Source organism: Oryctolagus cuniculus, chromosome 19 (genome assembly GCF_964237555.1).
Source record: "Oryctolagus cuniculus chromosome 19, mOryCun1.1, whole genome shotgun sequence".
NCBI classification, from domain to species: domain Eukaryota; kingdom Metazoa; phylum Chordata; class Mammalia; order Lagomorpha; family Leporidae; genus Oryctolagus; species Oryctolagus cuniculus.
Genome location: NC_091450.1, coordinates 11703681 through 11731327, shown reverse-complemented (window position 1 = coordinate 11731327; position 27647 = coordinate 11703681). Strand labels below are relative to the sequence as shown.

Genomic DNA, 27647 nt, shown 5'->3' with positions numbered 1-27647 from the left:
CCCCGTCACTCGCCTTTTAAATAAATTAAATAAATTGATAATCTTTAAAAAATATACAAGGAAGGAAAAATACCCAAGTAGCTGAAGTGAACTTCCAGAAGCTCAGGAGAGGACCAGACAAACCCAAGTAAAAGCCGATCCGAGACAAAAGTAAGTAGGATGTGAGAAGAATCTGCTCTGCTGCACATCACAAAGGAGAGAGTCGTTACGGCTGCTCCCCTGGAGCAGCTGCGGCTCCCCACACTGACGTGCAGGCATGAACATGCCATCAGGACCTCCCCTGACCTGACCCAGGATCAGGCAGATAAAGAGGAACATTGCTTATTCCACAAGGGAAGCTCCCCGAGCAGCCTGCTGGGCCCAGAGACTGGGGCACCTGCGGCAGGAGGAGGAGGCAGCGCCCAGGAAGGAGGCCACAGCAGATGCCGGGCACCGTGCAGCGGCACAGCACGCATCACCAGCGATGCTTGCTGTCAGGTGGAGACGGCCCAGGTGCGTGCTGTGAGGGCCACTCCCAGGACTGGTGGCCGCAGGTCAGCCCCAGCTCTAACCCTGGCCCCCCGGGCACAGCTGCCGGGCACCAATCTTCTCCGCCTGTCTGCAAGTTTGGGCAAGAGTACCCGGCGCAGCTTCTACCACACCAGTGCTGGCTCGGAGGAGTGCCTCCCCATATTGAGATGAGGGCAGGGTGACAGCACAGGTCAGGACAAAGGAGCTGAGTGCTAGGCCCAGGAGGTGGGCACACGTGGCTGAGATGACGATGCAGAAGTCGAGACTGGGGAAGAGTGCGTGCCCCTCCACCGAAAGGCAGCCCAGCCCCGGGGCATCCACTGGACAAACTGTGGCCAACCTCTAGAATGTGCACAACCAGGCCCGGGCCCTGATGAGCCCCCGCCCCTGGCCCACATTGGCCCTACTCTCAGCCCTCTCAGCTCACCGGATCCATCTTGAAACTCTGCCCCAACACGTTTTTCTGGTTGGCATCCACACCGTCACAGTCAGGAACTCTGGCAGGAAGGCCGCAAAGAAGCCGTCGAAGTCCACAGAGGCCATGTTGTAAATGGCGATGCCGAGCTCTTCCTGCAGGAGGTCATGGGACTTGTGAACGAGGACCTGGAGCAGCACGTTCACGAACTGGAACAGCATGTTGGTCCGGAAGGTCTTCTGTGGGCAGAGAGAGACCAGTGAGTGGGGGCCACGGCAGGTCCCAGTGCCCGACCCAAGGCTCAAGAAAGAGACACAGCATTTACCTTGTGGTACAGCTTCTGCTTGGTGTTGAGAGTCTCCAAGTTGAAGAGATTTTGCTTCAAAAGGTGGATGTCAGGCTGGAGAAAGGACTGTCCAAAAGCCTAGGAAATAAGCCCACCATTTTATAAGTAGCATTTAAACTCCTCAGACTGGGGCCGGCACTGTGGTGTAGTGGGTAAAGCCGCCACCTGCAGTTCCAGCATCCCATATGGGTGCCGGTTCAAATCCCGGCTGCTCCACTTCCAATCCAGCTCTCTACTATGGCCTAGGAAAGCAGCAGAAGATGGCCCAAGTCCCTGGGCCCCTGCATGCACATGGGAGACATGGAAGTAGCTCCTGGCTCCTGCCTGCAGATCAGTGCAGCTCCAGCCATTGTGGCCAATTGGGGAGGGAACCAGTGGATGAAGACCTCTCTCTCTCTCTCTCTCTGCCTTTGCTTCTAAGACTGCCTTTCAAATAAATACATAAATCTTAAGCCCCTCAGACCAAGTCTTTCCAGGCCCTCGACCCTAAGCACAAGCCTGCCCTTATGTGGAGGGCCACGGCGAGCGCACCTGCTGCCCCAGGCCTCCCGACCTTCGGTCAGACCTGAGGAGTGCTCCTCACAAGGCTCAGCCTGAGTCTTCCCCACTGGGTCCTGCTTCTTCTTTCTGCCTCATCTCACACACACACCCCCTTACAAAGCTCTGAGTCCCTGTCTTTGGGAACCTGCTGCTTTCACATGGGGTGAATGATCTGAAATCCATCTTTGGTGGTATCCATACCAGCCATGTGTTTTTTCCCATGGCTGAGTTAGTACATAACACGGATGTGCCCGTTTGTACATCCATTCACCAGCAGATGGGCATCTGCACTTTCCCAGTTTGGGGCAATCAGGAAACAAGCCTTTATAAACACCTGTGTTCAGGTTGTGTATTAATGTTTGTCTGCGTTCATCTCGGGTAAAATACTCAGAAGTAGAACTTCCCACCAAACCATAGCTACACATAAGCAACTGCCAAACTGTGACGCTGTGAGCAACCCTGAGCCAGGGCAGTGCTGGAGAGGGAGGGGGTGGGGAACAAGTACCTGGCTACTCCAACCCAAGCCCTCCAGGCAGGAATTCCCACATGTGTGTTGTATGTGTGTGTGTGTGTGCACACTGTACATGCATGCCCACACGCATGGTGTGTGTTGGCTGAAGGGAGGAGGGGTAGGAATTCCTCTGGCTTCCCCATGAGGAAAAGCACAGTGAAAAAACAAAGACAAGCCCCCCTCCAAGCCCCCGTTAGTCTGGGTCTCAGAATACAGAAGCCTGGGCCCCGGCAGGGTAAACTGCTGCCCGCGACGCCAGCATCCCATATGAGCACCTGTTTGAGTGCCGGCTGCTCCACTTCCAGTCCAGCTCCCTGCTAATGCACCTGGGAAGGCAGGGGACGATGGCCCAAGTGCTTGGGCTCCTGCACCCATGTGAGAAACCCAGATGGAGTTTCTGGCTCCTGGCTTTGGCCTGGCCCAGCCCCAACCATTACAGCCATTTGGGGTGCAAACCAGTGGATGGCAGACCACACCCTGTCTCCTAACTCTGCCTTTCAGATGAACAAATAAATCTTCTTTAAAATCAGTCTTTAAAAAAACAATACAAAAGCCTGACAGCTGAGTGCAAAAGGTAGGGAGCATCTGACAGCAGCTCCCAGAAGCCCAGCGCTGCCCACAGGGGCCACCACTGCCAGGAGCACGGGACCCACACAGCTCACTTTTCTTTTCTTTTTTTTTTATCTTTTATTTAATGAATATAAATTTCCAAAGTACGACTCATGGGTTACAATGGCTTCCCCCCCATACCGTCCCTCCCACCCACAACCCTCCCCTTTCCCACTCCCTCTCCCCTTCCATTCACATCAAGATTCATTTTCGATTATCTTAATATACAGAAGATCAGCTTAGTATACCTTAAGTAAGGATTTCAACAGTTTGCTCCCACACAGAAACATAAAGTGAAAAATAATAGATGATTTTTTTTAAATGATGATGAAATCAGATCAGACCTATTGTCATGTTTAATCCCAGTGAGAGTCAAGTTGGGAATTGATAATTTCTTTTCTTTTCTTTTTTTTTTTTTTTACAGAAGATCAGTTTAGTGTACATTAAGTAAAGATTTCAATCGTTTGCACCCCCATAGAAACACAAAGTGAAATATACTGTTTGAGTACTCGTTATAGCATTAAGCCTCAATGTACAGCACATTAAGGACAGAGATCCTACATGAGGAGTAAGTGCACAGTGACTCCTGTTGTTGACTTTACAAATTGACACTCCTGTTTATGGCATCAGTAATCTCCCTATGCACCAGTCATGAGTTTCCAAGGCTATGGAAGCCCCTTGAGTTCTCCGACTCTTATCTTGTTTAGACACGGTCATAGTCAAAGTGGAGGTTCTCTCCTCCCTTCAGAGAAAGGCACCTCCCTCTTTGAAGACCTGTTCTTTCCACTGGGATCTCACTCACAGAGATCTTTTTGCCAGAGTGTCTTGGCTTTCCATGCCTGAAATACTCTCATGGGCTTTTCAGCCAGATCCGAGTGCCTTTAGGGCTGATTCTGAGGCCAGAGTGCTATTTAGGACATCCGCCATTCTATGAGTCTGCTGAGTATCTCACTTCCCATGTTGGATCACTCTCCCCTTTATTTATTCTATCGGTTAGTGTTAGCAGGTACTAGACTTGTTTATGTGCTCCCTTTGACTCTTAGTCCTTTCATTATGATCAATTGTGAACTGAAATTGATCACTTGGAATAGTGAGATGGCATTGGCACATGCCACCTTGATGGGATTGAACTGGAATCCCCTGGTATGTTTCCAACTCTACCAATTGGGGCAAGTCAGCCCGAGCATGCCCCAAATTATACATCTCTTCCCTCTCTTATTCCCACTCTTATGTTTAACAGGGATCACATTTCAGTTAATTTTCAACACTTAAGAATAACTGTGTGATAATTACAGAATTAAACCAGTCATATTAAGTAGAACAGACAAAAAAACTACTAAGAGGGATAATGTATTAAGTTGTCCATTAACAGTCAGGGCTATGCTGATCAAGTCACCATTTCTCATAGTGTCCATTTCACTTCAGGAGGTTTCCTTTTTGGTGTTCAGTCAGTTGTCACCGATCAGGGAGAACATATGGTATTTGTCCCTTTGGGACTGGCTTACTTCACTCAGCATGATGTGTTCCAGATTCCTCCATTTTGTTGCAAATGACTGGATTTCATTGTTTCTTACTGCGGTATAGTATTCTAATGAATACATATCCCATAATTTCTTTATCCAGTCTACCGTTGATGGGCATTTAGGTTGGTTCCAGGTCTTGGCTATTGTGAATTGTGCTGCAATAAACATTAGGGTGCAGACCGCTTTTTTGTTTGTCAATTTAAATTCCTTTGGGTAAATTCCAAGGAGTGGGATGGCTGGGTCGAACAGTAGGGTTATATTCAGGTTTCTGAGGAATCTCCAGACTGATTTCCATAGTGGCTTGATCAGTTTGCATTCCCACCAACAGTGGGTTAGTGTCCCTTTTTCCTCACATCCTCGCCAGCATCTGTTGTTGGTAGATTTCTGTGTGTCAGCCATTCTAACTGGGGTGAGGTGAAACCTCATTGTGCTTTTGATTTGCATTTCCCTGATTGCTAGTGACCTTGAACATTTTTTCATGTGCCTGTTGGCCATTTGGATTTCCTCTTTTGAAAAATGTCTATTGAAGTCCTTGGCCCATCTCTTAAGTGGGTTGTTGGTTTTGTTTTTGTGGAGTTTCTTGATCTCTTTGTAGATTCTGGTTATTAACCCTTTATCTGTTGCATAGTTTGCAAATATTTTTTCCCATTCTGTCGGTTGTCTCTTCACTCTCCTGACTGTTTCTTTTGCAGTACAGAAACTTCTCAATTTGATGCAATCCCAATAGTTGATTTTGGCTTTGACTGCCTGTGCCTCCCGGGTCTTTTCCAGAAACTCTTTGCCTGTGCCAATATCTTGAAGGGTTTCTCCAATGTTCTCTAATAACTTAATGGTGTCAGGACGTAGATTTAGGTCTTTAATCCACGTTGAGTGGATTTTTGTGTAAGGTGTAAGGTAGGGGTCTTGCTTCATGCTTCTGCACGTGGAAATCCAGTTTTCCCAGCACCATTTATTGAATAGACTGTCCTTGCCCCAGGAATTAGTTTTAGATCCTTGATCAAATATAAGTTGGCTGTAGATGTTTGGATTGATTTCTGGTGTTTCAATTCTGTTCCATTGGTCTATCCATCTGTTTCTGTACCAGTACCATGCTGTTTTGATTACAACTGCCCTGTAGTATGTCCTGAAATCTGGTATTGTGATGCCTCCGGCTTTGTTTTTGTTGTACAAGATTGCTTTAGCTATTCGAGGTCTCTTGTGCCTCCATATGAATTTCAGCATCATTTTTTCTAGATCTGCGAAGAATGTCTTTGGTATCTTGATTGGGATTGCATTGAATCTATAAATTGCTTTTGGGAGAATGGACATTTTGATGATGTTGATTCTTCCAATCCATGAGCATGGAAGATTTTTCCATTTTTTGGTATCCTCTTCTATTTCTTTCTTTAAGGTTTTGTAATTCTCATCGTAGAGATCTTTAACGTCCTTGGTTAAGTTTATTCCAAGGTATTTGATTGTTTTTGTAGCTATTGTGAATGGGATTGATCTTAGCAGTTCTTTCTCAGTCATGGCGTTGCTTGTGTATACAAAGGCTGTTGATTTTTGTGCATTGATTTTATATCCTGCCACTTTGCCAAACTCCTCTATGAGTTCCAATAGTCTCTTAGTAGAGTTCTTTGGATCCTCTAAGTACAGAATCATATCGTCTGCAAAGAGGGATAGTTTGACTTCTTCCTTCTTGATTTGTATTCCTTTGATTTCTTTTTCTTGTCTAATGGCTCTGGCTAAAACTTCCAGAACTATGTTAAATAGCAGTGGTGAGAGTGGGCATCCCTGCCTGGTGCCAGATTTCAGTGGAAATGCTTCCAACTTTTCCCCATTCAATTGGATGCTGGCTGTGGGACTTTTCTACCAGACAGAACCATCACCACTGCTCGCTCCCAGGCCAGCACCTCTGCTGATGGCCGCCCCCCACCCCCTCAGAGTTAGTGCCGGGGGTGGGTGCAGGGGGGGGCAGGAGACAGGCAGTAAGGAAGTGACACTTGTCAAACACCTGTAAGCACCAAACACTTTGTAAATGTGATCTTATTTAGCCCTCCCACCCCCACCCCAAGCAGGCAGGATCAGCCCCGTTTACAGAAGAAGAGACAGAGGCTCCCTACATAGTGAGAAGCTGGGCTGGGCTTCAAAGACAGGACATGCTGCAATGGCCAGGTGGGAGGAGGTGGGACCACACGCCAGGAAGTCAGCCAAGGAACAGGTGGGCCAATGGACCATGGTGGGGCACACCTGTCCTCGGCCCTTCCCTTACCTGCATGATGGCACTGAACTGGGGCTCGTTCTCCCTCTGCTCCTCGGCTAGCCCCAGCTGCACGCTGGTCAGCACAGTGGACTTGAAGAAGTACCTCCAGTTGTGATAGAGGGTCTGGAAAAGGAGCTCAAACAACTTGGCCTTCACATCCGGGGAGGGCCGCCATGGAGACACACACGGACGCTCAGCCCTTCCCTTCCCGCAGCCTTGGCCCTGCGACAGAGGCCAGAGAGATGCCTGCTGCCAGCAAGCAGGGCACCAGCTTCCCACACACACTCTGTGCAGAATACCCAAGCCCACAGTGTCACTGTGCACATCAGGATCGCTTGGCAGAGATGGCCCATGCAGGAGACAGACACCCCCATCAGGGCTGAGGGGCCCTTTTTCTGAAGGAAGCATTCAACTCTACACACCAGACAAAAAGGCAGCCGAGTGAGGGGCCAATTAGGACCACAGATTCTCTGTTCTGAAAAATGCCAATATGACCATCCCATCTTGGTTGTGTCGTTCACTTTCCTAGGGCAAAAACTCAATTCCAGCTAATGTGTTGGTGTTAGGCAACCTCTCAGGCTAACGAAAAACAAGATGTCTTCGCTAGGAGAGCGAAGTTTACAGAGCATTCAGGAACCACCAAGAAGCCATCAGGAGGACCTCCTGGGGGAGCTGCACACCGTGCTGCTTGCTCTCTGGACCCAGCTCACTCTTCCTGGCCTCAGAGATTCTGAGTGCAGCAGGAGAGGGGGAGGCAGCTCAGCAGGGTTTCCCAGCTTAGCCCCAAACCTCCAAATCAGCGGACAACAGGCACTTCACATTATTCCAGAGGTCTTTGTAGAACTCTAAGTTATAAAGCCCAGATATATTAAAATGAAACCAACACCAGAGGCCACAGGCTTCCATGGCAGGAAGCCGTACAGGGCTCCCGTTTGCTTCCTGAGGCGAAGCAAACATTGTGGCCGCTACGGGGCTGGTCTGCCCTAAACTCGTGCAGCCACTGAAACTCTGATGTCTCCGTGTGAATGGTGGATGGACTGAGAGAGGAGATTCGAGCTAACTGTGGCACCTGAGAGTGGCTATCACACACCTGATTACTAAGTACACCCTCTGCACTATAACCCCCGAACCATGGCCTCAATAAGCCTTTCCTTTCCCAAAGACACTCCTCTAAGGCATCTCAAAGTAACAAGAAGCAGACTAACACAACAACTGAACTTACTTTGTTCTTAGAACAGACAGTTGGAAATGTTAACTCACAACTCAAGTTCCATCTGTAGGACCATGGCAGGTACGACGCCGAGGGACTGAGGGCACAGAGCTCACCCGTGACACGGAAGCTGCCTCGCACCCTACAGGCTGTGAACACTCTTATGAGGGAAGCATACTTGGTGATGTGTGTTGACCGATCTTACCGACCTAACCTGTGATGGTCAACCTGGCACACGCACACCACACCGCTCTAATGGATTTAATCAATACAGAGAGACTGTACAAAGCTAAATGCTATCTTTCTTGGAAAAACTACTTCAGAAGAATATTAAAATGACTTGAAAACACAACGCCTTTTCCTATTTCAATACTCCCCAATCTCGAGACGGGGGTGGCACACAGCACCGCCGGCCCTCCTACCTCCGCGATGATGGGGTACACCTGCTCCATGCACAGGGCAATGATGCTGGGGAGGAAGGGCTTGAACACCTGGCCAGGCTCCTGCACCACCACCTGCAGGATCTTCAGGAACTTCTCCACCACGCGGCAGCCGGTGCTGCCCTCGTGCAGGATGCTCTCCGCCAGCTGCTCTCTGCAGACAAGAGGACGGCACACAGTCACCAAAGCCATGCTTCCCTGCCATCCAGCAGGTGACAAAAAGCAGCCGATGGCCCCAGGCCCCACTGCTTCTCCCTAGAACCCAAAATCCTCAGGCAGCGGCCGGTGGTTACCTGGTAAACATGTTGAGGAAAGTCTGTATGATCTTCTCAGTGAAAGGCACGCCCATCTGGACTCGAAGGCCTCGAAACAGGGTGAGGAAGAAGCTCAGCATCTCATCAGTCACATCTAAGGGAAAGAGCAAGGCAGGAGGTCACAGCGAGGCACCGAGGGTTACACAGCCCACGTTCAGTGGACTCTTCCACAATCTACACTCTCTCTTCAAGGCTTCCTGCACCACCAGAGCCAGTGACAGAAAGCAGGAATGATAGAGGACATGCAGAGAACAAGGCTCTGGTGCATGGGACCTCTGCTCCCCGGGTCCCCACAGGAAACAAAGATCAAGCTGAAGCCCTCACAGGCTGGCCTCCAGCACGATGGATCACTCTGTGCACACGCTGACCACTGTCCAGTGGGATCAACGCCTGGGGCTTCAGCCACTTCTCTCCATGACCACAGCCCCTGCGCCTGGGCCAGGGGGCAAGTGGCTCAAAGTGGATAATGAAGGTATGCACCAGCTGCACAGCTCTGCTCCATTAAATGGATTAATTGCAGAAAACACTGGATACATGTAGTGCAATTCCAATCCCACATCTCAAACTGCACAGAATGAGCTTGTAAGCGGCCATCAGTGAGTGTGTGCTGACGGTGAAGCCCCTGGTCCCCTCCTGGGAGCCCGACAAGACCATGGTAAGCGCTCTCATGATGCTGGCCAATGGCCCCAGGGCAGGAGTGAGCCTCCATTGGTGACCGTGACCAAGTGGGATGGGCCACACAATCTCAGTCAAACTGCCCTGCTGAGGAGCTGAGCAGCTCTAAGCTGAAGACATTCTCTCGCTGCTGTCGTGGAAGGTCCTGTGACTCCCACGTCCGCTCACGTTCCAGAGTGGCCAAGGCAGACTCAAAAAAGCCAACCAGGCCAGGGGCCTCAGCGACTCTGAGCCACACGACAGCACTGCCAAGGCCACACTGACGGCTCTGCTCCCTTCCCCAAGGGGTCCAGCTGCGCCTGTGCACACCACGGTGCCCACCCTGAGCACAGCTCCCCCTCCCCTAATCACTGCGCAGCCACAGTGAGTGCTACCCCTCTGACCAACTGCTCTGGCTCTTGGGAGTGCCATCCACCAGTGAGGCCTCTGGGCCAGCTCCTACTTGACTGATGGATAAAAGCTGGAAAGAGGGCCCGGGAGACCTGAACGGATTCCTGCAGCGAGTGGTAGCAGATCTGGAGGAACTTGGTGGACTCCCCAGAGATATTCTCCACGATGTCTTCTAAGACACTAAATGTCTGGTGGATGATCACTTTGGCTGCAAATTGAGATCAGGGTGCCAATTATGACGCGGCTGAGGAAAGCAGGATGCGAGGGAGCATGGGGGAGGGGAGGGAACTTGCAGAGGCATCCAGAAGACGACCAGGAAGCCCGGCCAAGGGAGCAGGGCCTCTGCAGGCCGGGGTGCCAGGGTTTCTCTCTGTGCCTGCTCTCTAGGTACTTGTTTATCTTACTTCTCTCTCTGATGCCAGGACTCCAGCTGCCCACCTGCTTGCTCAGGTTTTTGCCCCTACCTACCGGCAACAAGTCCACAGGAAAAAATAAATAAATAAAACAAAATGATCCCAGGTCAGGTGCCTGAGATTCAGTCGGAACTCCACACTGCCAAATGGGCCAGTGAGCGAATCACCACAGGCAAGAATGGACACGTGCAGTCAGCCTGCTCCTCCAGTGTGCTCATGCACACAGACGGCTTGTCCAGTCCTCAGCCTAGCAGCCTGTGGCCTGATGACACGGATCATCCTGGGTGACACAATCTGACAATGCCCCCGTGCATGAGTGCACTTTCTGAAACCATGCAGCATGCAGGGAACACTGAAGCAGTGGCAGCAAATGGGTAGCGAGAAACGCCTGGCTGTGAGCCACACACAGTCCCCAGATGTCTCCATATGCTGGGCTGGATGCCTGGCACCCCCACCTTTGCCGGAGTGCAGCTCAGACACGAAGTTGGGACAAGGCAAACAATGTGCCTGGCGAGGAGAAGACCCAGGACAGGGAAGCTGTCACTGCTCCCAGCACACGTGGAGTGGAGCTTCCCACCAGCCTCCCCAGGGGACCCCATGGCTCAGCCTGAGCCTGGTGCGCTTAACCTGGCGACCTCCAGAGGCTGACCCAAAGCCGGCTGACAGCCAGCTTCTGCCTGGCAACACGCTCTGAACGTCCCCACACCCCGGAGCACAGCCACCTCTGTGGGGGTTGACACAGCTGCAGGGAGTGGGGAGCAGAAAGTCATGCTCAGGAGGTAAGAGATTTGGGTCTGGCCCCCAGCTCTTCTCGATCCTGAGTGCCGGTTTCCTCCTCTGAAAATGTGGACAGCACCACCTCACCTGGAAGGCCGGAGATGGACAAAGACAGCGGCCCACAGTAGGCCTGGGCCAGCACACCGGCCAGCAGCACTGGGCAGTGAACGCTGCTGACTGAGGAGCCGCCCACAACAACTCCAAGCATGTGAACTCTTACCACTCCAGGAAACCACAGTTCCAGGGGGAGAGACCTCTGCCCCCAAAGACAACTCAAACAAAAACAAACATTTATTTAGAAATCTCAGAAAGCACTGCGGGTCTGTGTAAGAGGAGTGTGGGAAGTGAACTGGGCTCCACCTCCACAGGACAGGCAAGGGAGCCCCTCAGACCCAGCAGTGAGCCCTGGGCCCGCCACTTTCTCTAGGAGCCTAGGCAACTTCCACTTGCCAGGCTGCAGCGAGACAGCGCCTCTCTGATGGTCAGATTTACAGACACTGCCTGAAGCAAGTACACTGACCACTGTCAATCATCTGGCAAGTACATGTCACTGCACCGGAAACTGCTCCAAACAATCAGAACAGACCATGGAACGTGCAGAAAGAAACACGCCTAGACTCTCCAAACATTCCATGGTCATGAAAGCGAAGAGATGAGGGTGCTTTCCTACATGAAAGGAGACTAGAGATGTGACCCTGGAATACAGCCTTGGTTTTTCAAAAGCAAAAAAAAAAAAAAGTATTTTGGTAATAACTACTGGAGAAAATTTTAATGTGGTGTATATGTTAAATGCCATTACTTCAACACCATCCCACATTTAGACTGCGTTAATGGTGTTTGCTTACAGTGCAGACAGCACCTCGTTCTGTAGAAAGGCAACACTTTCACCACGGAAGTGGTGATGTCTGTCCTTCTCTAAAATGGTGTGTGTTGGTAGGAAGAAAGCACCACCGTGGCAAAACAACACCTGGTAAAAGCTGGGTGAAAGATACACAGAACACCCAGACTGAACAGATGAAGCCATTCACCTTACTTTTCCAACTATTACATAGGTGTGAAGCTACTTCTAATTATAAAGCTGGGACAGGAAAAAGGATAAGATACATCTCACAGGATCACAGGGAAGACCAAATGAAATAATGTACACAAAGTTTTCAACCCATTCAACAAATGTTAACCTTGCTCTTAGCTACATTCTCCTAGCAAACCATCACTGTCACTCAGCTGACATGACACTTTCCAACCCTCTGAAATGGTCTTAAGGCTTGCTCTGGACAATAAGCTGTAAGAACCACTGCTCCTGGTGTAGGCACACATTGAAATGGGCCCTTCACCAAGCTGGATCCTTAAGCCCCAAGTTTAATGTATAGAAATGTTTTCTTGTGGCCAGCACTATGGCATAGCATGTAAAGCCATCGCCTCTAGTGCTGGCATCCTATATGGGCGCCAGTTCAACTCCTGGCTGCTCCACTTCCAATCCAGCTCTCTGCTGTAGCCTGGGAAAGCAGTAAAAGATGGCCCAAATCCTTGGGCCCCTGCACACATGAGGGAGACCCTGAAGAAGCTCCTGGCTCCTGTCTTCGGTTCAGCGCGGCTCCAGCATTGCAGCCAATTGGGGAGTGAACCAGTGGATAGAAGACCTCTCTCTCTGTCTCTGTCCCCCCCCCCCCCGTGTAACTCTGACTTTCAAGTAAATAAATGAATCTTTAAAAAAAAGAAATGTTTTCTTGCACTAAAGCCACTAAGCTGTTGGGTTGCTTGTGACCACAGAGCTCACCCTAGCCTATGCTGACTGAAATAATTAGCAAGCATGGTAAAGTGAGAAAAGGAGAGCCTTCAGCTTTGTAAAGCATGACTCCACAACAGCTGCACAGGTAACACCCACACTGTTTAATCTTCCTATACCTTAGTTTCCTCACAAACAAACTAAGACAATTAACAGTCCCTAACTCATAAACTGATGGGAGAATTCAAAGAATTACTCAGTTTTTTGAAAAAAACTCGAAAGCAGGATCACCGAGCAGAGTCTGAAGTCGGGTGCTAGCACAGCCAGAGATTGGATGTGGATGCAAATCTGCTATGGGGGACCAGTCCCAGGACCCCCCAGAGCCATGTGCGGATGCTTGGGTCCCTTACATAGAATGGTGCAGTGCCTGCAGAGCACCCGGGCCCATTCCCTACCCACAGGCCTCAGGGAACGATGCTAAGTCATTTTAGGGAAGCATGACAAGAAACAACCCTGTACATGTTCAGTCCAAATGCAGCATTCTTCCCAAATATTTTCAACCTGTACCTGGATGAACCCTGGCATGTGGAAGCCATGGACAGAGACCTGAGTGCCCAGAGTGTTTACCTCAGTAGGTAAGCTAGGGGCAGGCGCTGTACAGTAGTGGGTGCAGGCAGCTTGGGAAGCCCGCACTCCAAGTCACAGTGCCTGGATTCAAATCCCGCCTCTGTGCCCAATTCCAGCTTCCTGCAAACGTACAACCTGGGAGGCAGCAGAGATGGCTCAAGTACTTGGGTCTCTACCAACATGTGGGAGACTCAGACTGACCTGGCTCCCAGCTTTGGGATGGCACAGCCCTGGCTATTGCAGGCACCAGGGGAGTGAACCAGCAGAGGAGAGGTGTCTCATCTTTGTTTCTCTCTCTCTTTCCCCCTCTCCCTCTCTCTCTGCCTTTAAAATAAAAAGAATGTAATTTTTAAAAACATAGGTAAGCTACTATTATCCAACTATAAGCATATAACATAAGATACATTTAAAAATAAAAAAGAAAGAATAACAAGGCATAGTTATAATGGTTATTTTCTAAAATATTAAAATTGACAAATTCAGGAATGTTCCTTTTCCTTCTTTATACTATTCTAATATTTTTGTACAATGAGCACACATTAATCTTCCTGATTATAAAAGTAATGTTCTTAAAAATATAGAGTGTTCTTTATTATATCTACTAATTCATGAAGCATTCTTTTTTTTTTTTAATTTTATCGTATAATATTTTTATGCATGTATATACTGCATAATGTCCCATTAGGGTAAACATGTACATCTCAAAGTTTAACGGTTCTTTATGGTGAAAACATTTATAATCCCTTCTCCTACTGTTTTTTTTTTTTAACTTTTATTTAATGAATATACGTTTCCAAAGTACGAATAATGGATTACTATGGCTTCCCCCCCATACCGTCCCTCCCACCCACAACCCTCCCCTTTCCCACTCCCTCTCCCCTTCCATTCACATCAAGATTCATTTTTGATGATCTTAATATACAGAAGATCAGCTTAGTATACATTAAGTAAGGATTTCAACAGTTTGCTCCCACACAGAAACATAAAGTGAAAAATAAAAGATGATTTTTTTTAATGATGATGAAATCAGATCAGACCTATTGTCATGTTTAATCCCAGTGAGAGTCAAGTTGGGAGTTGATAGTTTCTTTTCTTTTCTTTTCTTTTTTTTTTTTTTTTTTTTACAGAGGATCAGTTTAGTATGCATTAAGTAAAGATTTCAACAGTTTGCACCCCCATAGAAACACAAAGTGAAATATATTATTTGAGTACTCGTTATAGCATTAAATCTCAATGCACAGCACATTAAGGACAGAGATCCTACATGAGGAGTAAGTGCACAGTGACTCCTGTTGTTGACTTTACCAATTGACACTCCTGTCTATGGCATCAGTAATCTCCCTATGCTCCAGTCGTGAGTTTCCAAGGCTATGGAAGCCCCTTGAGTTCTCCGACTCTTATCTTGTTTAGACAAGGTCATAGTCAAAGTGGAGGTTCTCTCCTCCCTTCAGAGAAAGGTACCTCCTTCTTTGAAGACCTGTTCTTTCCACTGAGATCTCACTCACAGAGATCTTTTGCCAGAGTGTCTTGGCTTTCCATGCCTGAAATACTCTCATGGGCTTTTCAGCCAGATCTGAATGCCTTTAGGGCTGATTCTGAGGCCAGAGTGCTATTTAGGGCATCTGCCATTCTATGAGTCTGCTGAGTATCTCACTTCCCATGTTGGATCACTCTCCCCTTTATTTATTCTATCGGTTAGTGTTAGCAGGTACTAGACTTGCTTATGTGCTCCCTTTGACTCTTAGTCCTTTCATTATGATCAATTGCGAACTGAAATTGATCACTTGGACTAGTGAGATGGCATTGGTACATGCCACCTTGATGGGATTAAATTGGAGTCCCCTGGTATGTTTCTAACTCTACCATTTGGGGCAAGTCAGCTTGAGCATGTCCCAAATTATATATCTCTTCCCTCTCTTATTCCTACTCTTATGTTTAACAGGGATCACATTTCAGTTAAATTTCAACACTTAAGAATAACTGTGTATTAATTACAGAATTAAATCAGTCATATTAAGTAGAACAGACAAAAAAACTACTAAGAGGGATAATGTATTAAGTTGTTCATTAACAGTCAGGGCTATGCTGATCAAGTCACCGTTTCCCATAGTGTCCCTTTCACTTCAACAAGTTTCCTTTTTGGTGTTCAGTCAGTTGTCACCGATCAGGGAGAACATATGGTATTTGTCCCTTTGGGACTGGCTTATTTCACTCAGCATGATGTGTTCCAGATTCCTCCATTTTGTTGCAAATGACTGGATTTCGTTGTTTCTTACTGCAGTATAGTATTCTAAAGAGTACATATCCCATAATTTCTTTATCCAGTCTACCGTTGATGGGCATTTAGGTTGGTTCCAGGTCTTAGCTATTGTGAATTGTGCTGCAATAAACATTAGGGTGCAGACCGCTTTTTTGTTTGCCAATTTAAATTCCTTTGGGTAAATTCCAAGGAGTGGGATGGCTGGGTCGAACGGTAGGGTTATCTTCAGGTTTCTGAGGAATCTCCAGACTGATTTCCATAGTGGCTTGACCAGTTTGCATTCCCACCAACAGTGGGTTAGTGTCCCTTTTTCCCCACATCCTCGCCAGCATCTGTTGTTGGTAGATTTCTGAATGTGAGCCATTCTAACCGGGGTGAGGTGGAACCTCATTGTGGTTTTGATTTGCATTTCTCTGATTGCTAATGACCTTGAACATTTTTTCATGTGCCTGTTGGCCATTTGGATTTCCTCTTTTGAAAAATGTCTATTGAGGTCCTTGGCCCATCTCTTAATTGGGTTGTTGGTTTTGTTTTTGTGGAGTTTCTTGATCTCTTTGTAGATTCTGGTTATTAACCCTTTATCTGTTGCATAGTTTGCAAATATTTTTTCCCATTCTGTCGGTTGTCTCTTCACTCTCCTGACTGTTTCTTTTGCAGTACAGAAACTTCTCAATTTGATGCAATCCCAGTAGTTAATTTTGGCTTTGACTGCCTGTGCCTCCCGGGTCTTTTCCAGAAACTCTTTGCCTGTGCCAATATCTTGAAGGGTTTCTCCAATGTTCTCTAGTAACTTGATGGTGTCAGGTCGTAGATTTAGGTCTTTAATCCATGTTGAGTGGATTTTTGTGTAAGGTGTAAGGTAGGGGTCTTGCTTCATGATTCTGCACGTGGAAATCCAATTTTCCCAGCACCATTTATTGAATAGACTGTCCTTGCTCAAGGAATTAGTTTTAGATCCTTGATCAAATATAAGTTGGCTGTAGATGTTTGGGTTGATTTCTGGTATTTCAATTCTGTTCCATTGGTCTATCCTTCTGTTTCTGTACCAGTACCATGCTGTTTTGATTACAACTGCCCTGTAGTATGTCCTGAAATCTGGTATTGTGATGCCTCCGGCTTTGTTTTTGTTGTACAAGATTGCTTTAGCTATTCGAGGTCTCTTGTGCCTCCATATAAATTTCAGCACCAATTTTTCCAGATCTGAGAAGAAGGTCTTCGGTATCTTGATTGGTATTGCATTGAATCTATAAATTGCTTTTGGGAGAATGGACATTTTGATGATATTGATTCTTCCAATCCATGAGCATGGAAGATTTTTCCATTTCTTGGTATCCTCTTCTATTTCTTTCTTTAAGGTTTTGTAATTTTCATCGTAGAGATCTTTAACGTCCTTGGTTAAGTTTATTCCAAGGTATTTGATTGTTTTTGTAGCTATTGTGAATGGGATTGATCTTAGAAGTTCTTCCTCAGCCATGGCATTGTCTGTGTATACAAAGGCTGTTGATTTTTGTGCATTGATTTTATACCCTGCTACTTTGCCAAACTCTTCTATGAGTTCCAATAGTCTCTTGGTAGAGTTCTTTGGGTCCCCTAAATAAAGAATCATGTCATCTGCAAAGAGGGATAGTTTGAGTTCTTCCTTCCCAATTTGTATCCCTTTAATTTCTTTTTCTTGCCTAATAGCTCTGGCTAGAACCTCCAGAACTATATTGAATAGCAGTGGTGAGAGTGGACATCCCTGTCTGGTCCCAGATCTCAGTGGAAATGCTTCCAACTTTTCCCCATTCAATAGGATGTTGGCTGTGGGTTTTTCATAGATTGCTTTGATTGTATTGAGGAATGTTCCTTCCAAACCCAGTTTGCTTAGAGTTTTCATCATGAACGGGTGTTGTATTTTATCAAATGCTTTCTCGGCATCTATTGAGAGAATCATATGGTTTTTCTTCTGCAGTCTGTTAATGTGGTGTATCACATTGATTGTCTTGCGCACATTAAACCATCCCTGCATACCAGGGATAAATCCCACTTGGTCTGGGTGGATGATCTTTCTGATGTGTTGTTGCATTCTATTGGCGAGAATTTTATTGAGGATTTTTGCATCTATGTTCATCAGGGATATTGGTCTGTAATTCTCTTTCAGTGCTGCATCTTTTCCCGGCTTAGGAATTAAGGTGATGCTGGCTTCATAGAAAGAATTTGGGAGGATTCCCTCTTCTTCAATTGTTCTGAATAGTTTGAGAAGAATTGGAGTTAGTTCTTCTTTAAATGTCTGGTAGAATTCAGCAGTGAATCCATCTGGTCCTGGGCTTTTCTTTGTTGGGAGGGCCTTTATTACTGTTTCAATTTCTGTCTCAGTTATGGGTCTGTTTAGGTTTTCGATGTCTTCCTGGTTCAATTTAGGTAGGTTGCATGTGTCCAGGAATCTATCCATTTCTGATAGGTTTCCCTGTTTGCTGGCATACAAGTCCTTGTAGTAATTTCTGATGATTCTTTTTATTTCTGTGGTGTCTGTTGTTACATTTCCTTTTTCATCTCTGATTTTATTGATTTGGGTCTTTTCTCTTCTTTTTTTAGTTAGTTGGGCCAATGGGGTGTCAATTTTGTTTATTTTTTCAAAAAACCAGCTCCTCGTTTGGCTGATTTTTTGTAATGTTTTTCTTGATTCAATCCTGTTGATTTCTTCTCTGATTTTAATTATTTCTCTTCTCCTACTAGATTTGGGTCTGGTTTGCTGTAGGTTTTCTAGATCCTTGAGGTGAATAGAAAGCTCATCTATTTGGTGCCTTTCCAATTTCTTGATGTAGGCACCTATTGATATAAACTTTCCTCTTAACACTGCTTTTGCTGCGTCCCATAAGTTTTGGTATGTTGTGCTGTTATCCTCATTTACTTCCAGAAAGTTTTTGATTTCTCTTTTGATTTCTTCTATGACCCATTGTTCATTCAGGAGCATGTTGTTCAATCTCCATGTGTTTGCGTATGCTCTAGGGATTCCTGAGTTGTTCATTTCCAACTTCATTCCTTTATGGTCTGAGAAGCTGCATGGTATGATTCTAATTCTTTTGAATTTGCTGAGACTTGCTTTATGGCCTAGTATGTGGTCAATCCTAGAGAAGGTTCCATGTACTGCTGAGAAGAATGTATAATCTTTAGCTGTAGGATTGAAAGTTCTGTATATATCTTTTAGATCCATTTGGGCTATAGTGTCGTTTAAATCTACTGTATCCTTGTTGATCTTCTGTCCTATTGATCTGTCTATTTCTGAGAGTGGAGTATTGAAGTCCCCCAGTACTATTGTATTGGGGTCTAAGTCTCCCTTTAAGTCCGTTAACAAATCTTTTAGATAAACCGGTGCCCTGTAGTTAGGTGCATATACATTGATAATTGTTATATCTTCCTGTTGAATTGATCCCTTAATCATTATGTAGTGTCCCTCTTTGTCTCTCTTAATGGTTTTTGTGGTAAAGTTTATGGTGTCTGATATTAAGATGGCTACGCCTGCTCTTTTTTCATTTCTGTTGGCATGGTATATCTTTTTCCAGCCTTTCACTTTCAGTCTGTATGGATCTTTGTTGGAAAGATGTGTTTCTTGTAAGCAGCAAATAGATGGGTTTTGTTTTTTAACCCAATCAGCCAAACGGTGTCTTTTAACTGGACAGTTCAGGCCATTCACGTTCAATGTGACTAATGATAAGTGGTAACTTTGCCCTGCCATTTGCCAAAGATAAGTTCTAATATATGCTTTGAATTCCCTGTGATCTTTTGCTGTGAGCTTTCCTTCCTTGGTTTCCTTCCTTTACCTTCTTTCATATTGATGACCGTGTTTCTTTGTTTCTGTGTGTAACACATCTTTAAGCATCTTTTGCAGGGCTGGACGAGTGGCAACAAATTCTTTCAATTTCTGTTTGTTATGAAAAGTCTTTATTTCACCTTCATTCACAAATGATAGCTTTGCAGGATATAATATTCTGGGCTGGCAGTTGTTCTCTCTTAGTACCTGGGCTATATCTTGCCATTCCCTCCTAGCTTGTAGAGTTTCTGATGAGAAGTCAGCTGTGAGTCTGATTGGAGATCCTCTGAGAGTAATCTGACGTTTCTCTCTTGCACATTTTAGGATCTTTTCTTTATGTTTCACTGTGGAGAGTTTAATTACAACGTGCCGTGGTGAGGGTCTCTTTTGGTCGTGTTTATTAGGGGTTCTGTGAGCTTCCTGTACTAGGATTTCTCTGTCCTTCTCCAAACCTGGGAAATTTTCTGCTAATATCTCACTAAAAAGGCCTTCTAATCCTTTCTCCCTCTCCATGCCTTCAGGAACTCCTAGAACCCGAATGTTGGGTTTTTTAATAGTATCCTGAAGATTCCCGACAATATGTTTTAGATTCCTAATTTCCTCTTCTTTTCTTTGGTCTGACTGTATCCTTTCCTGTTCTCTGTCTTCTAAGTCCGATATTCTCTCTTCTGCTTCTCCCATTCTGTTTGTAAGGCTCTCTATTGTGTTTTTCATTTGATCTATTGAATTCTTCACTTCAGTCACTATCCCAGTTTCCTGTTGTACTAGTTGTTTTGTTTCATTTTGATTCCTCCTTAATATTTCATTTTCACGAGAGAGATTTTCTATCTTGTCCATTAAGGATTTCTGTAGTTCAAGAATTTGTTTTTGAGAACTTCTTAATGTTCTTATCAATTTTTTGAGATCTGCTTCTTGCATCTCTTCTATGTCATCATCCTCATAATCTTGAATTGGGGTGTCTTTTTCATTTGAGGGCTTCATGGTGACTTCCTTGTTTTTATTACCTTGGTTTTTGCGTTTGTTATTTGTCATATTGGAGATATTTGGTTTCTTCACTGTGGTGCTTTTTCTTGTTATACTATGACTCTAGATTAAGTGGACTATCTGTTTTTGATGGAGCCTTAGGGCTTGAGATGGGTGTGGCCTGAGAGCTCTGTTTGGTGTGCCAAAGGTGACACTCCCAGGTTAGGCGTGGTAAACCTCTCTCTCTCTCTCTCTCTCTCTCTCTCTCTCTCTCTCTCTTTTTTGATTCAACAGGGAAGTTATTCTGCACAGCTGAACAAAGTTGGAGGTAGTTAGCAGGCAAATGATATACCCACAGGAGCCAGAGATCAGAAGCTCTTTCCCAAGGACCACACAGGGAATCTGTTCGGCCCTTAGAGTGGGCTCAAATTCTCCTTCAGTCTCCCACTGGGTTGCCAAAGTTACGGAATTGTAGCGTCTCTGGAGAGTGCTCACGTGAATTCCGTGAGTTCTCTCCCCCACCGTCTCTTTTTTCACAGTCTCAGTTCAGTAGCACCATAAATTTACTAAGTCCTAATCTCCTGTTAATTCGCCCCACCCAGAGTCAGGTTTTACTGCTAGGCTCAGGGCCGGTGCAGACCTGAGGTCGCTCTGCTTATGACGTATGTCCAAGATGGCGCCTGCTCTTTGTCTTGCTCGCCCTTGAGAGGTGAGCGGAGAGAGAGAAACCCGTGTCCATACCAGTCACCTTTTTTTTTTTTTCCCTCTCTCTCTCTTCCAGTTAGCTTGGTGAAGTCCCCCCCGCCCCGGGGGTCGTTCCCTCTAGTCTCCTCTCTCTGCTTGCCTGCCGGTGTCTCGGGTTATTGAGGTTCGGCTCACCTCGCGTTCCAGCGCTGGTGTGTTGAGTCTGCCGCTGATGTCCCGAACTGTGGGCTCCCACGCTCTCCACGCAGGTCTGCTCCCCTTCCAGCGCCGATGTGTGGACTCGGAGCCCTGGACTTCCCAAGTCTCCCCGCTGTTGCACTCCCCTTCGAGCACTTGCGCGCAGACCCTGCAGCTTGCGCAGCTCAGTCCCGCGGCTTGGCTTCCGCGGCTCAGTCCCGCGGCTCGGTCCTGCGGTTCGGCTTTCGCGCGCGGTGGGCGACCTTGTTCTCCCAGTAGGTCCTCCGATTCACGCCCACTGGATCCAGAAGAGTTTTGTCTGCAATATTTTCCTGGTTCTTTTTTCTGAGGCTACCGTAACTCCCCTTTTATTAAACTAAATTTTCCCGGACTATCGGTGCGCGCCCTCACTATTCCGCCATCTTGGCTCCGCTCCCTCATGAAGCATTCTACAAATGACATCATCTAAAAATATTTCAACCTTTTCTTACTGTGAAAACAAACTGTATTTTTGCAAACATGTTTTACTATCTGCTATTTCAGGAAGACTTTCCAGAAAACCTGACACCACATACTTGAACAAGAGTTCTGGTTCTTTTTCCCCCCCTCTTTAATATAAACAATCAAACTTCAGGTGCTGTGTGTAAAGATCCCAGGCGCTTTCAAAACCTCTGAATTATTTGGAAAAAGATCAGAGCCAATCTTGAAAGACAGTAATTCTTTTTCCCAGTGTGTAGAGGTGAATTGCTTTGTTTGTTTTTACAAGTATCAGAAATGGGTCAACAGTCACTTACTGTCATCCAGTGGCACCTTTCTCTGTGGAGTGACGTCACTGGGTTTCAGGTCGCGATAGTCCCGGGAGAGCGCGGAGATGAGGCTGGGGTGGTTGATGGAGCACACAGGCCACTGCTGCTCATTCTCTGGAAGGTTCAGCCACGGAAGCAGTAAGATGTTAGAGAGGGGCCGGCGCCGCGGCTCACTAGGCTAATCCTCCACCTTGCGGCGCCAGCACACCGCGTTCTAGTCCCGGTCGGGGCGCCGGATTCTGTCCTGGTTGCCCCTCTTCCAAGGCCAGCTCTCTGCTGTGGCCAGGGAGTGCAGTGGAGGATGGCCCAAGTGCTTGGGCCCTGCACCCCATGGGAGACCAGGATAAGTACCTGGCTCCTGCCATCGGATCAGCACGTTGCGCCAGCCGCGGCGGCCATTGGAGGGTGAACCAACGGCAAAAAGGAAGACCTTTCTCTCTCTCTCTCTCTCTCTCATTGTCCACTCCGCCTGTCAAAAAAAAAAAAAAAAGATGTTAGAGAGGGCTCGGCACACCAACACCTGTGCCTAAAAGAGACCCCAAAGGCATCCATCGGAGGTCAAAGAACAACAGCAAGCCCGGCCGCCGGTGACCACTGCACACTCTGTGCCCAGAGCCCCAGCCGGGGACTCCGGCAGCTCTGTGGTCCAACTCTAAGGCAAGCCAGCGAGGACAGAGAAATCCAGCAGTAAGACCAAGTCTTGGACTAGGGCACCCCAGTGCCAGGTTCAACAGTCAGTCCTGGCCCTCTTCCTTCCCGTCTCATCTGGCACTGGAAGCTCTACAGGGGAGCAGCCCCTCAGCAGCTGGTTGCCCACACTCTCAGAAGCTGCTGAGAGCAGAGCCGGCTGGCGTCTCTCCCCACCCACAGAGCCGCAGTGCAAGGAAAGCAAAGGGCTCCCACCCCGGCGCTCCCCTCCTATTCCACTCCTCTCTGTTCATTCGAACCTGAACCTCCTAGAAGGGGTCTAAGACACTGCCTGAAGCTTTTCAAAAACCACACACACAGGAACAACAAAACCTAGACTGGTTTGGACCAAAAAACCATAGAGAACCCTCAGACCACAGAGCAAATTACCAGGTGTCGAGGCAGCGAAAGCCATCTGCCTGTCAAGGGCGCCTTCTCACCCCCTACGGGGCCTGCACCCTGACTACACTGGAAAGGGTGCTGCGAGGATCTCTGAGGACCACCTGCCAGTGCCGCCCAGGTAAGAACTCTGTGGGCACGAGCTGCCCGCTGAGTGCAAAGAGGCCACACTCTCCTTCCTCTGCTTTCCTGCAGCTGGGGAGCCCGGACCTCACCTTATCGACCAGCCGCTGGGCAGAGGCAGCGGTGATTCTGTTGAACACTTTCTGCACTGCAGGGATGCTGATCAGAAAGACAGGCCGCACAGTGGTGGCCAGTGAGACCAGTAGGTGGCACGCAGACAGCACCAACTTGTCCTGGACCTGGAAAGCGAAGAGGGCGTGTCAGCTCAGCCCCACCCTTGGGAGACAGGGACTGGCAGAACTACACGGAGGCAGCCATGAGCTGAACCTGGCTCCCAGCTGCCAATCATTTCACCCAGGCCAGACTTTGTGACGATTCCTGGGATGACTTCAGGCCTGAAGCTTCTGCCCCGAGCCAGGGTCCCTTCCTCCAGCTCCTTCACCGTCTCTGCGACTCTGAACTCTGTCACCCTAAGCTCTCTTGGTCTGTAACTCTACTTCTCAAATAAATAAATAAATCTTTAAAAAAAAAAAAGATTCTTAAACTTGAACTTCCATCATGCCATATGTTCTATCTGGTTGGACGATAACTGAGGCGCAGGCTAACTTCTGTGATCCGTGCACTACACTAAGACAGATATTAAGAAGACTCACTGTTCATCAGAGACAACAAACAGGTCTGTAACAAAGAGAAGAGCTGTCTCAGAGTTTCCAACCCACCTACAATGGAATTACTCCCTTGCAGTTACAGCAGTGAGGCCACTGGGGGGCACTCTGAGACGATGTAATATACTGTTCCTGCTGTCTGGCTCCAGATCCCTGCCTCCACCACTGCTACTCTGGGGGCTGCAACCGGTCTTTCTCCGACTTTCCTCTTCTCTTCCCTGGCTGGCATTCCCCTAAGAAGAGCCTCCCTTCCCCGCATTTTCTGCTAACCCACTATGGATGCCGGATTCTTTTCACTGACCACAGCGTAACCCACTATTATCCTGCTAAACCCTTCCAAGTGTTCTTTTCTCATGGCTGGGCATTTCCTTCCTTCCTGACTCAACACATTCCCAGGAACTCCTGCTGCAGACTGGGCACCTTTCTCCTTCCAGGGGAGCCTGTGAGTCAAGTACGAGGCCAGGCCCGGGGCAGCACTGTTGCAGACTGCCTCGGAGCTGGGACACAGGCGACACCACTGTAAAACCAAACTCAGCACCAACAACTACATGGCAAATCCACATTAGGCACCTCCTGCTAGGATGAGAGACACCAGCAACTATCTAGTAACAATGTTTAACTTCATCTAACACAGTGGACACTGGACAAACCCAGGCTACAGAATGCTCCTTAAAAACAATTTTGTAGGTCTGACTCTCTACAAGGTCAGTCATTAGTCTGCTCTCCTACATGTGCATACACATGCACAGACGGGAAACTGCTCAAGGTTACCGGCAACATGCTTCATGTGTGCTTCATTAGTAAAGTTTGGATTAAAAAAGATAGGAAGATATTCCTGGTAACACTGGGGAAAACTGAGCTCAGACTATACTCCGTACAGTACATAATATTATGGCATCCATTACATTTTTTTGAATGTTGATTATGGTATAATGGTCACATAGGAGAATTATATTATTCCTAGGGTATATGCACATACACTCAAGGATTTATGGACAAGGTGATATGTCTACAATTCTTTTTTTTTTCTTTTAAAGCTATCTTTGTGGGACTGGTGCTGTGGCACAGCAGGCTAAGCTGCCATCTGCAGTGCTAGTATCCCATGAGCACTGGTCCCAGCTGCTCCACTTCCATTCCAGCTCACTGCTAATGCCCCTGGGGAATCAGTGAAAGATGGCCCAAGTACTTGGACCCTTGCACCCACATGGGAGACCCAAAAGAAGCTCCTAGCTTCTGGCTTCAGCCTGCCCCAGCCCCGGCTGTTACAGCCATTTGGGGAATGAACCAGAGAATAGAAGAGTGGGCTGCTCTGAAGGCAGGAGCCTGGAATTTCTTCTGGGTCTCCCATGCGGGTGCAGGGGCCCAAAGACTTGGGCCATCTTTAATGGTTTTTCCAGGCCATAGCAGAGAGCTGGATCAGAAGCGGAGCAGCCAGGATTCAAACCAGCACCCATATAGGATGCCAGCACTGCAAAGTGACAGCTTTACTCATTATGCCACAGCACCAGCCCCAGAATAAAATAAATCTTAAAAAAATCAGGGCAATAAAAATATTTTTGTACTGTATTTCAATAAAATGCTTTAAGATACATACATCTCTTCTGTTAAAATGTTGGCCTTTAGTCCTTAGGTCCAGCCAAGTTTCCAAGGTGGCACAGAGATGGTCTCCATTACTTACAGCAGGCCCTTTCAGGCACACCTCCAGAGCCCATGTGAACATGAAGCATTTCTGGGGAAGCCCCCAGTAACCACAGGATGGGAACTCGTCCAGGAGAACCAGCCTTAAGACCAGAGGGTTGGACCCTCCAGCCCTACCTCTCCAGCAGGCTTACATATGCAGCTTCTACACAAACCCAAAGACCTTGTTTCAGCAAACTTCCGGATAACCCTTCCCCCAAAACCACACAGCCCTATTTTAATCTCATTACAATCAACCAGATGCCCCTGCAGGTGGGCTCAGTGACATTCCCAGAATGTCTTGGAAATTCAATGAATCTGTATGACTTCCCTGAACGAGAAAATGTGTGAGGACTATGCCTTACCTGGAAGCCTGGTTTTCAGTCATGAAACAACCTTGCTCTGTCTTGCACAGCCCAAGAAACCCATTTCTACTTAAATGAGTGCCTTCTGGGGCCAGTGCTGTGGCGTAGAGGGTAAAGCTGCCTCCTGCAGTGCCAGCATCCCATATGGGTGCCGGTTCAAGTCCCGGCTGCTCCACTTCTGAACCAGTTCTCTGCTGTGGCCTGGGAAAGCAATGGAGGATGGCCCAAGTCCTTGGGCCCCTGCACTCACGTGGGAGACCCGGAAGAAGCTCCTGGCTTTGGATCGGCCCACCTCTGGCCGTTGCATCCATTTGGGGAGTGAACCAGTGGGTAGAAGACCTCTCTTTCTCCCTCTTTGCCTCTGTCTCTCTGTAACTCTGCCTTTCAAGTAAATGAGTCTTTTAAATAAATAAATAAATAAATAGTCATTGCCTTCACACTTCCATTGGCAAACACAGGAGACAAGAACCCATGGGTATTTCACCCAACTGCAGAGGATCCTGGGGGAGTGGGGAGGAAGACCCCTTCTTTCACACCTTGCCCTTTCCACTTGCTGCCTGCTGGTACCCTCTGTAACAACCTTTATAAGACAGCAGTAAACACAAGTAAGTGCTTCCCTGAGTTCTGTGAGCCTCTCTAGCAAATTAATTGACCCTGAGGAGGGGGCTGTGGGAACCCCAATTTATAACCATCTGGTTAGAAGCTCAGATAACCTGGGGTTTGTGACTGGTGGAGAAGCATGGGAGGGCAGTCTTGCCAATGGATCCCTTAATTTATGGAACCTGAAGAACAGAACTGAGAGAACACCAGCTGGTGTCCACTACAGAATTAACTGCTTGCCTGCTAGACACACACACACACACACACCTGTGAGTGTGAAACTGTCTTTTCCACATACCACAGTTTCAGTCTCTTGCCTGAGACTCACAGCACACAGGTGTTTCCACACCATTCCCCATGCACTGATCCTGCTTCGGTTCCCACCACACCACGTGCTTACCACCTCCCAGCCGCAGGCCCTGTCTCAGCTTGGACAGTCTCTGCTCCCACAAGCTCTGCTCCATACAATCTACCCCAGCTCTCTTCTGCCTGACAAATCCCAGTCACCTTTGCCCAAGACACAGAGCACAACCATCGTTCTCTGTCTGGGAGTGTTCCCCTTCACAGCAGCTGCTACTGTCCCTGTGAGAGAGGGTAGGTAAGGTCTCTCCGGAGAACGGGCAAACATCCAACTTTATACTTGCATGTCAACGAGGTCTGGTTTCAATACTGGTGGCACGGCAGTTTCAGTGTTGCACTATTTGATCTGAGGTCCATACAGAGTGACTTTAACCAACCTGTTGGCAAAGAAATAGGCAAGACAAATATTCAGCTTATGGCCTGTAGCAGACAAAGTGGACAAGATACCAACAGAAAGGTCCCAAGGACAGCTTTTCCCTCATACAAAAAGGAATCAAGATCAGACCTCAATTATATCCTGAAAATAATCTGAGATGTGTATGAAGACTGACAGACAAGGACACTTACACTAAGCAGTACTTACAGAAATTTCCAAAACAATATAAATATCCAGAGAATGCAATTAATATATGCAATAAAATGATACTTGAATATTTAATAACAAATATCGAGGTCTTTGAAACATGAAAATGCTGTAACAAAATATACACAGGGCATATTCTAACTTAGGTTTTTTTAAAAGATTTATTTATTTGAAAGTCAGAGTTACACACAGAGAGAAAAGAGAGGCGGCAGGGGGGTC

The 27647-nt window shown here is 47.2% G+C and overlaps 1 protein-coding gene across 1 annotated transcript in view; it reads right to left on the bottom strand.

Annotated features, from left to right (window-relative positions):
- Positions 1–27647, bottom strand: part of LOC108176798 (exportin-6) — a 47202-nt gene continuing 19555 nt past the window's right edge. Inside the window, 9 exon segments of the mRNA XM_070064771.1 lie at positions 1–999; positions 1002–1164; positions 1251–1349; positions 6706–6819; positions 8329–8500; positions 8640–8754; positions 9778–9933; positions 21958–22147; positions 23271–23417. Of these exon segments, the coding sequence (XP_069920872.1) occupies positions 929–999; positions 1002–1164; positions 1251–1349; positions 6706–6819; positions 8329–8500; positions 8640–8754; positions 9778–9933; positions 21958–22147; positions 23271–23417 (1227 nt within the window). The 3' untranslated portion in view covers positions 1–928.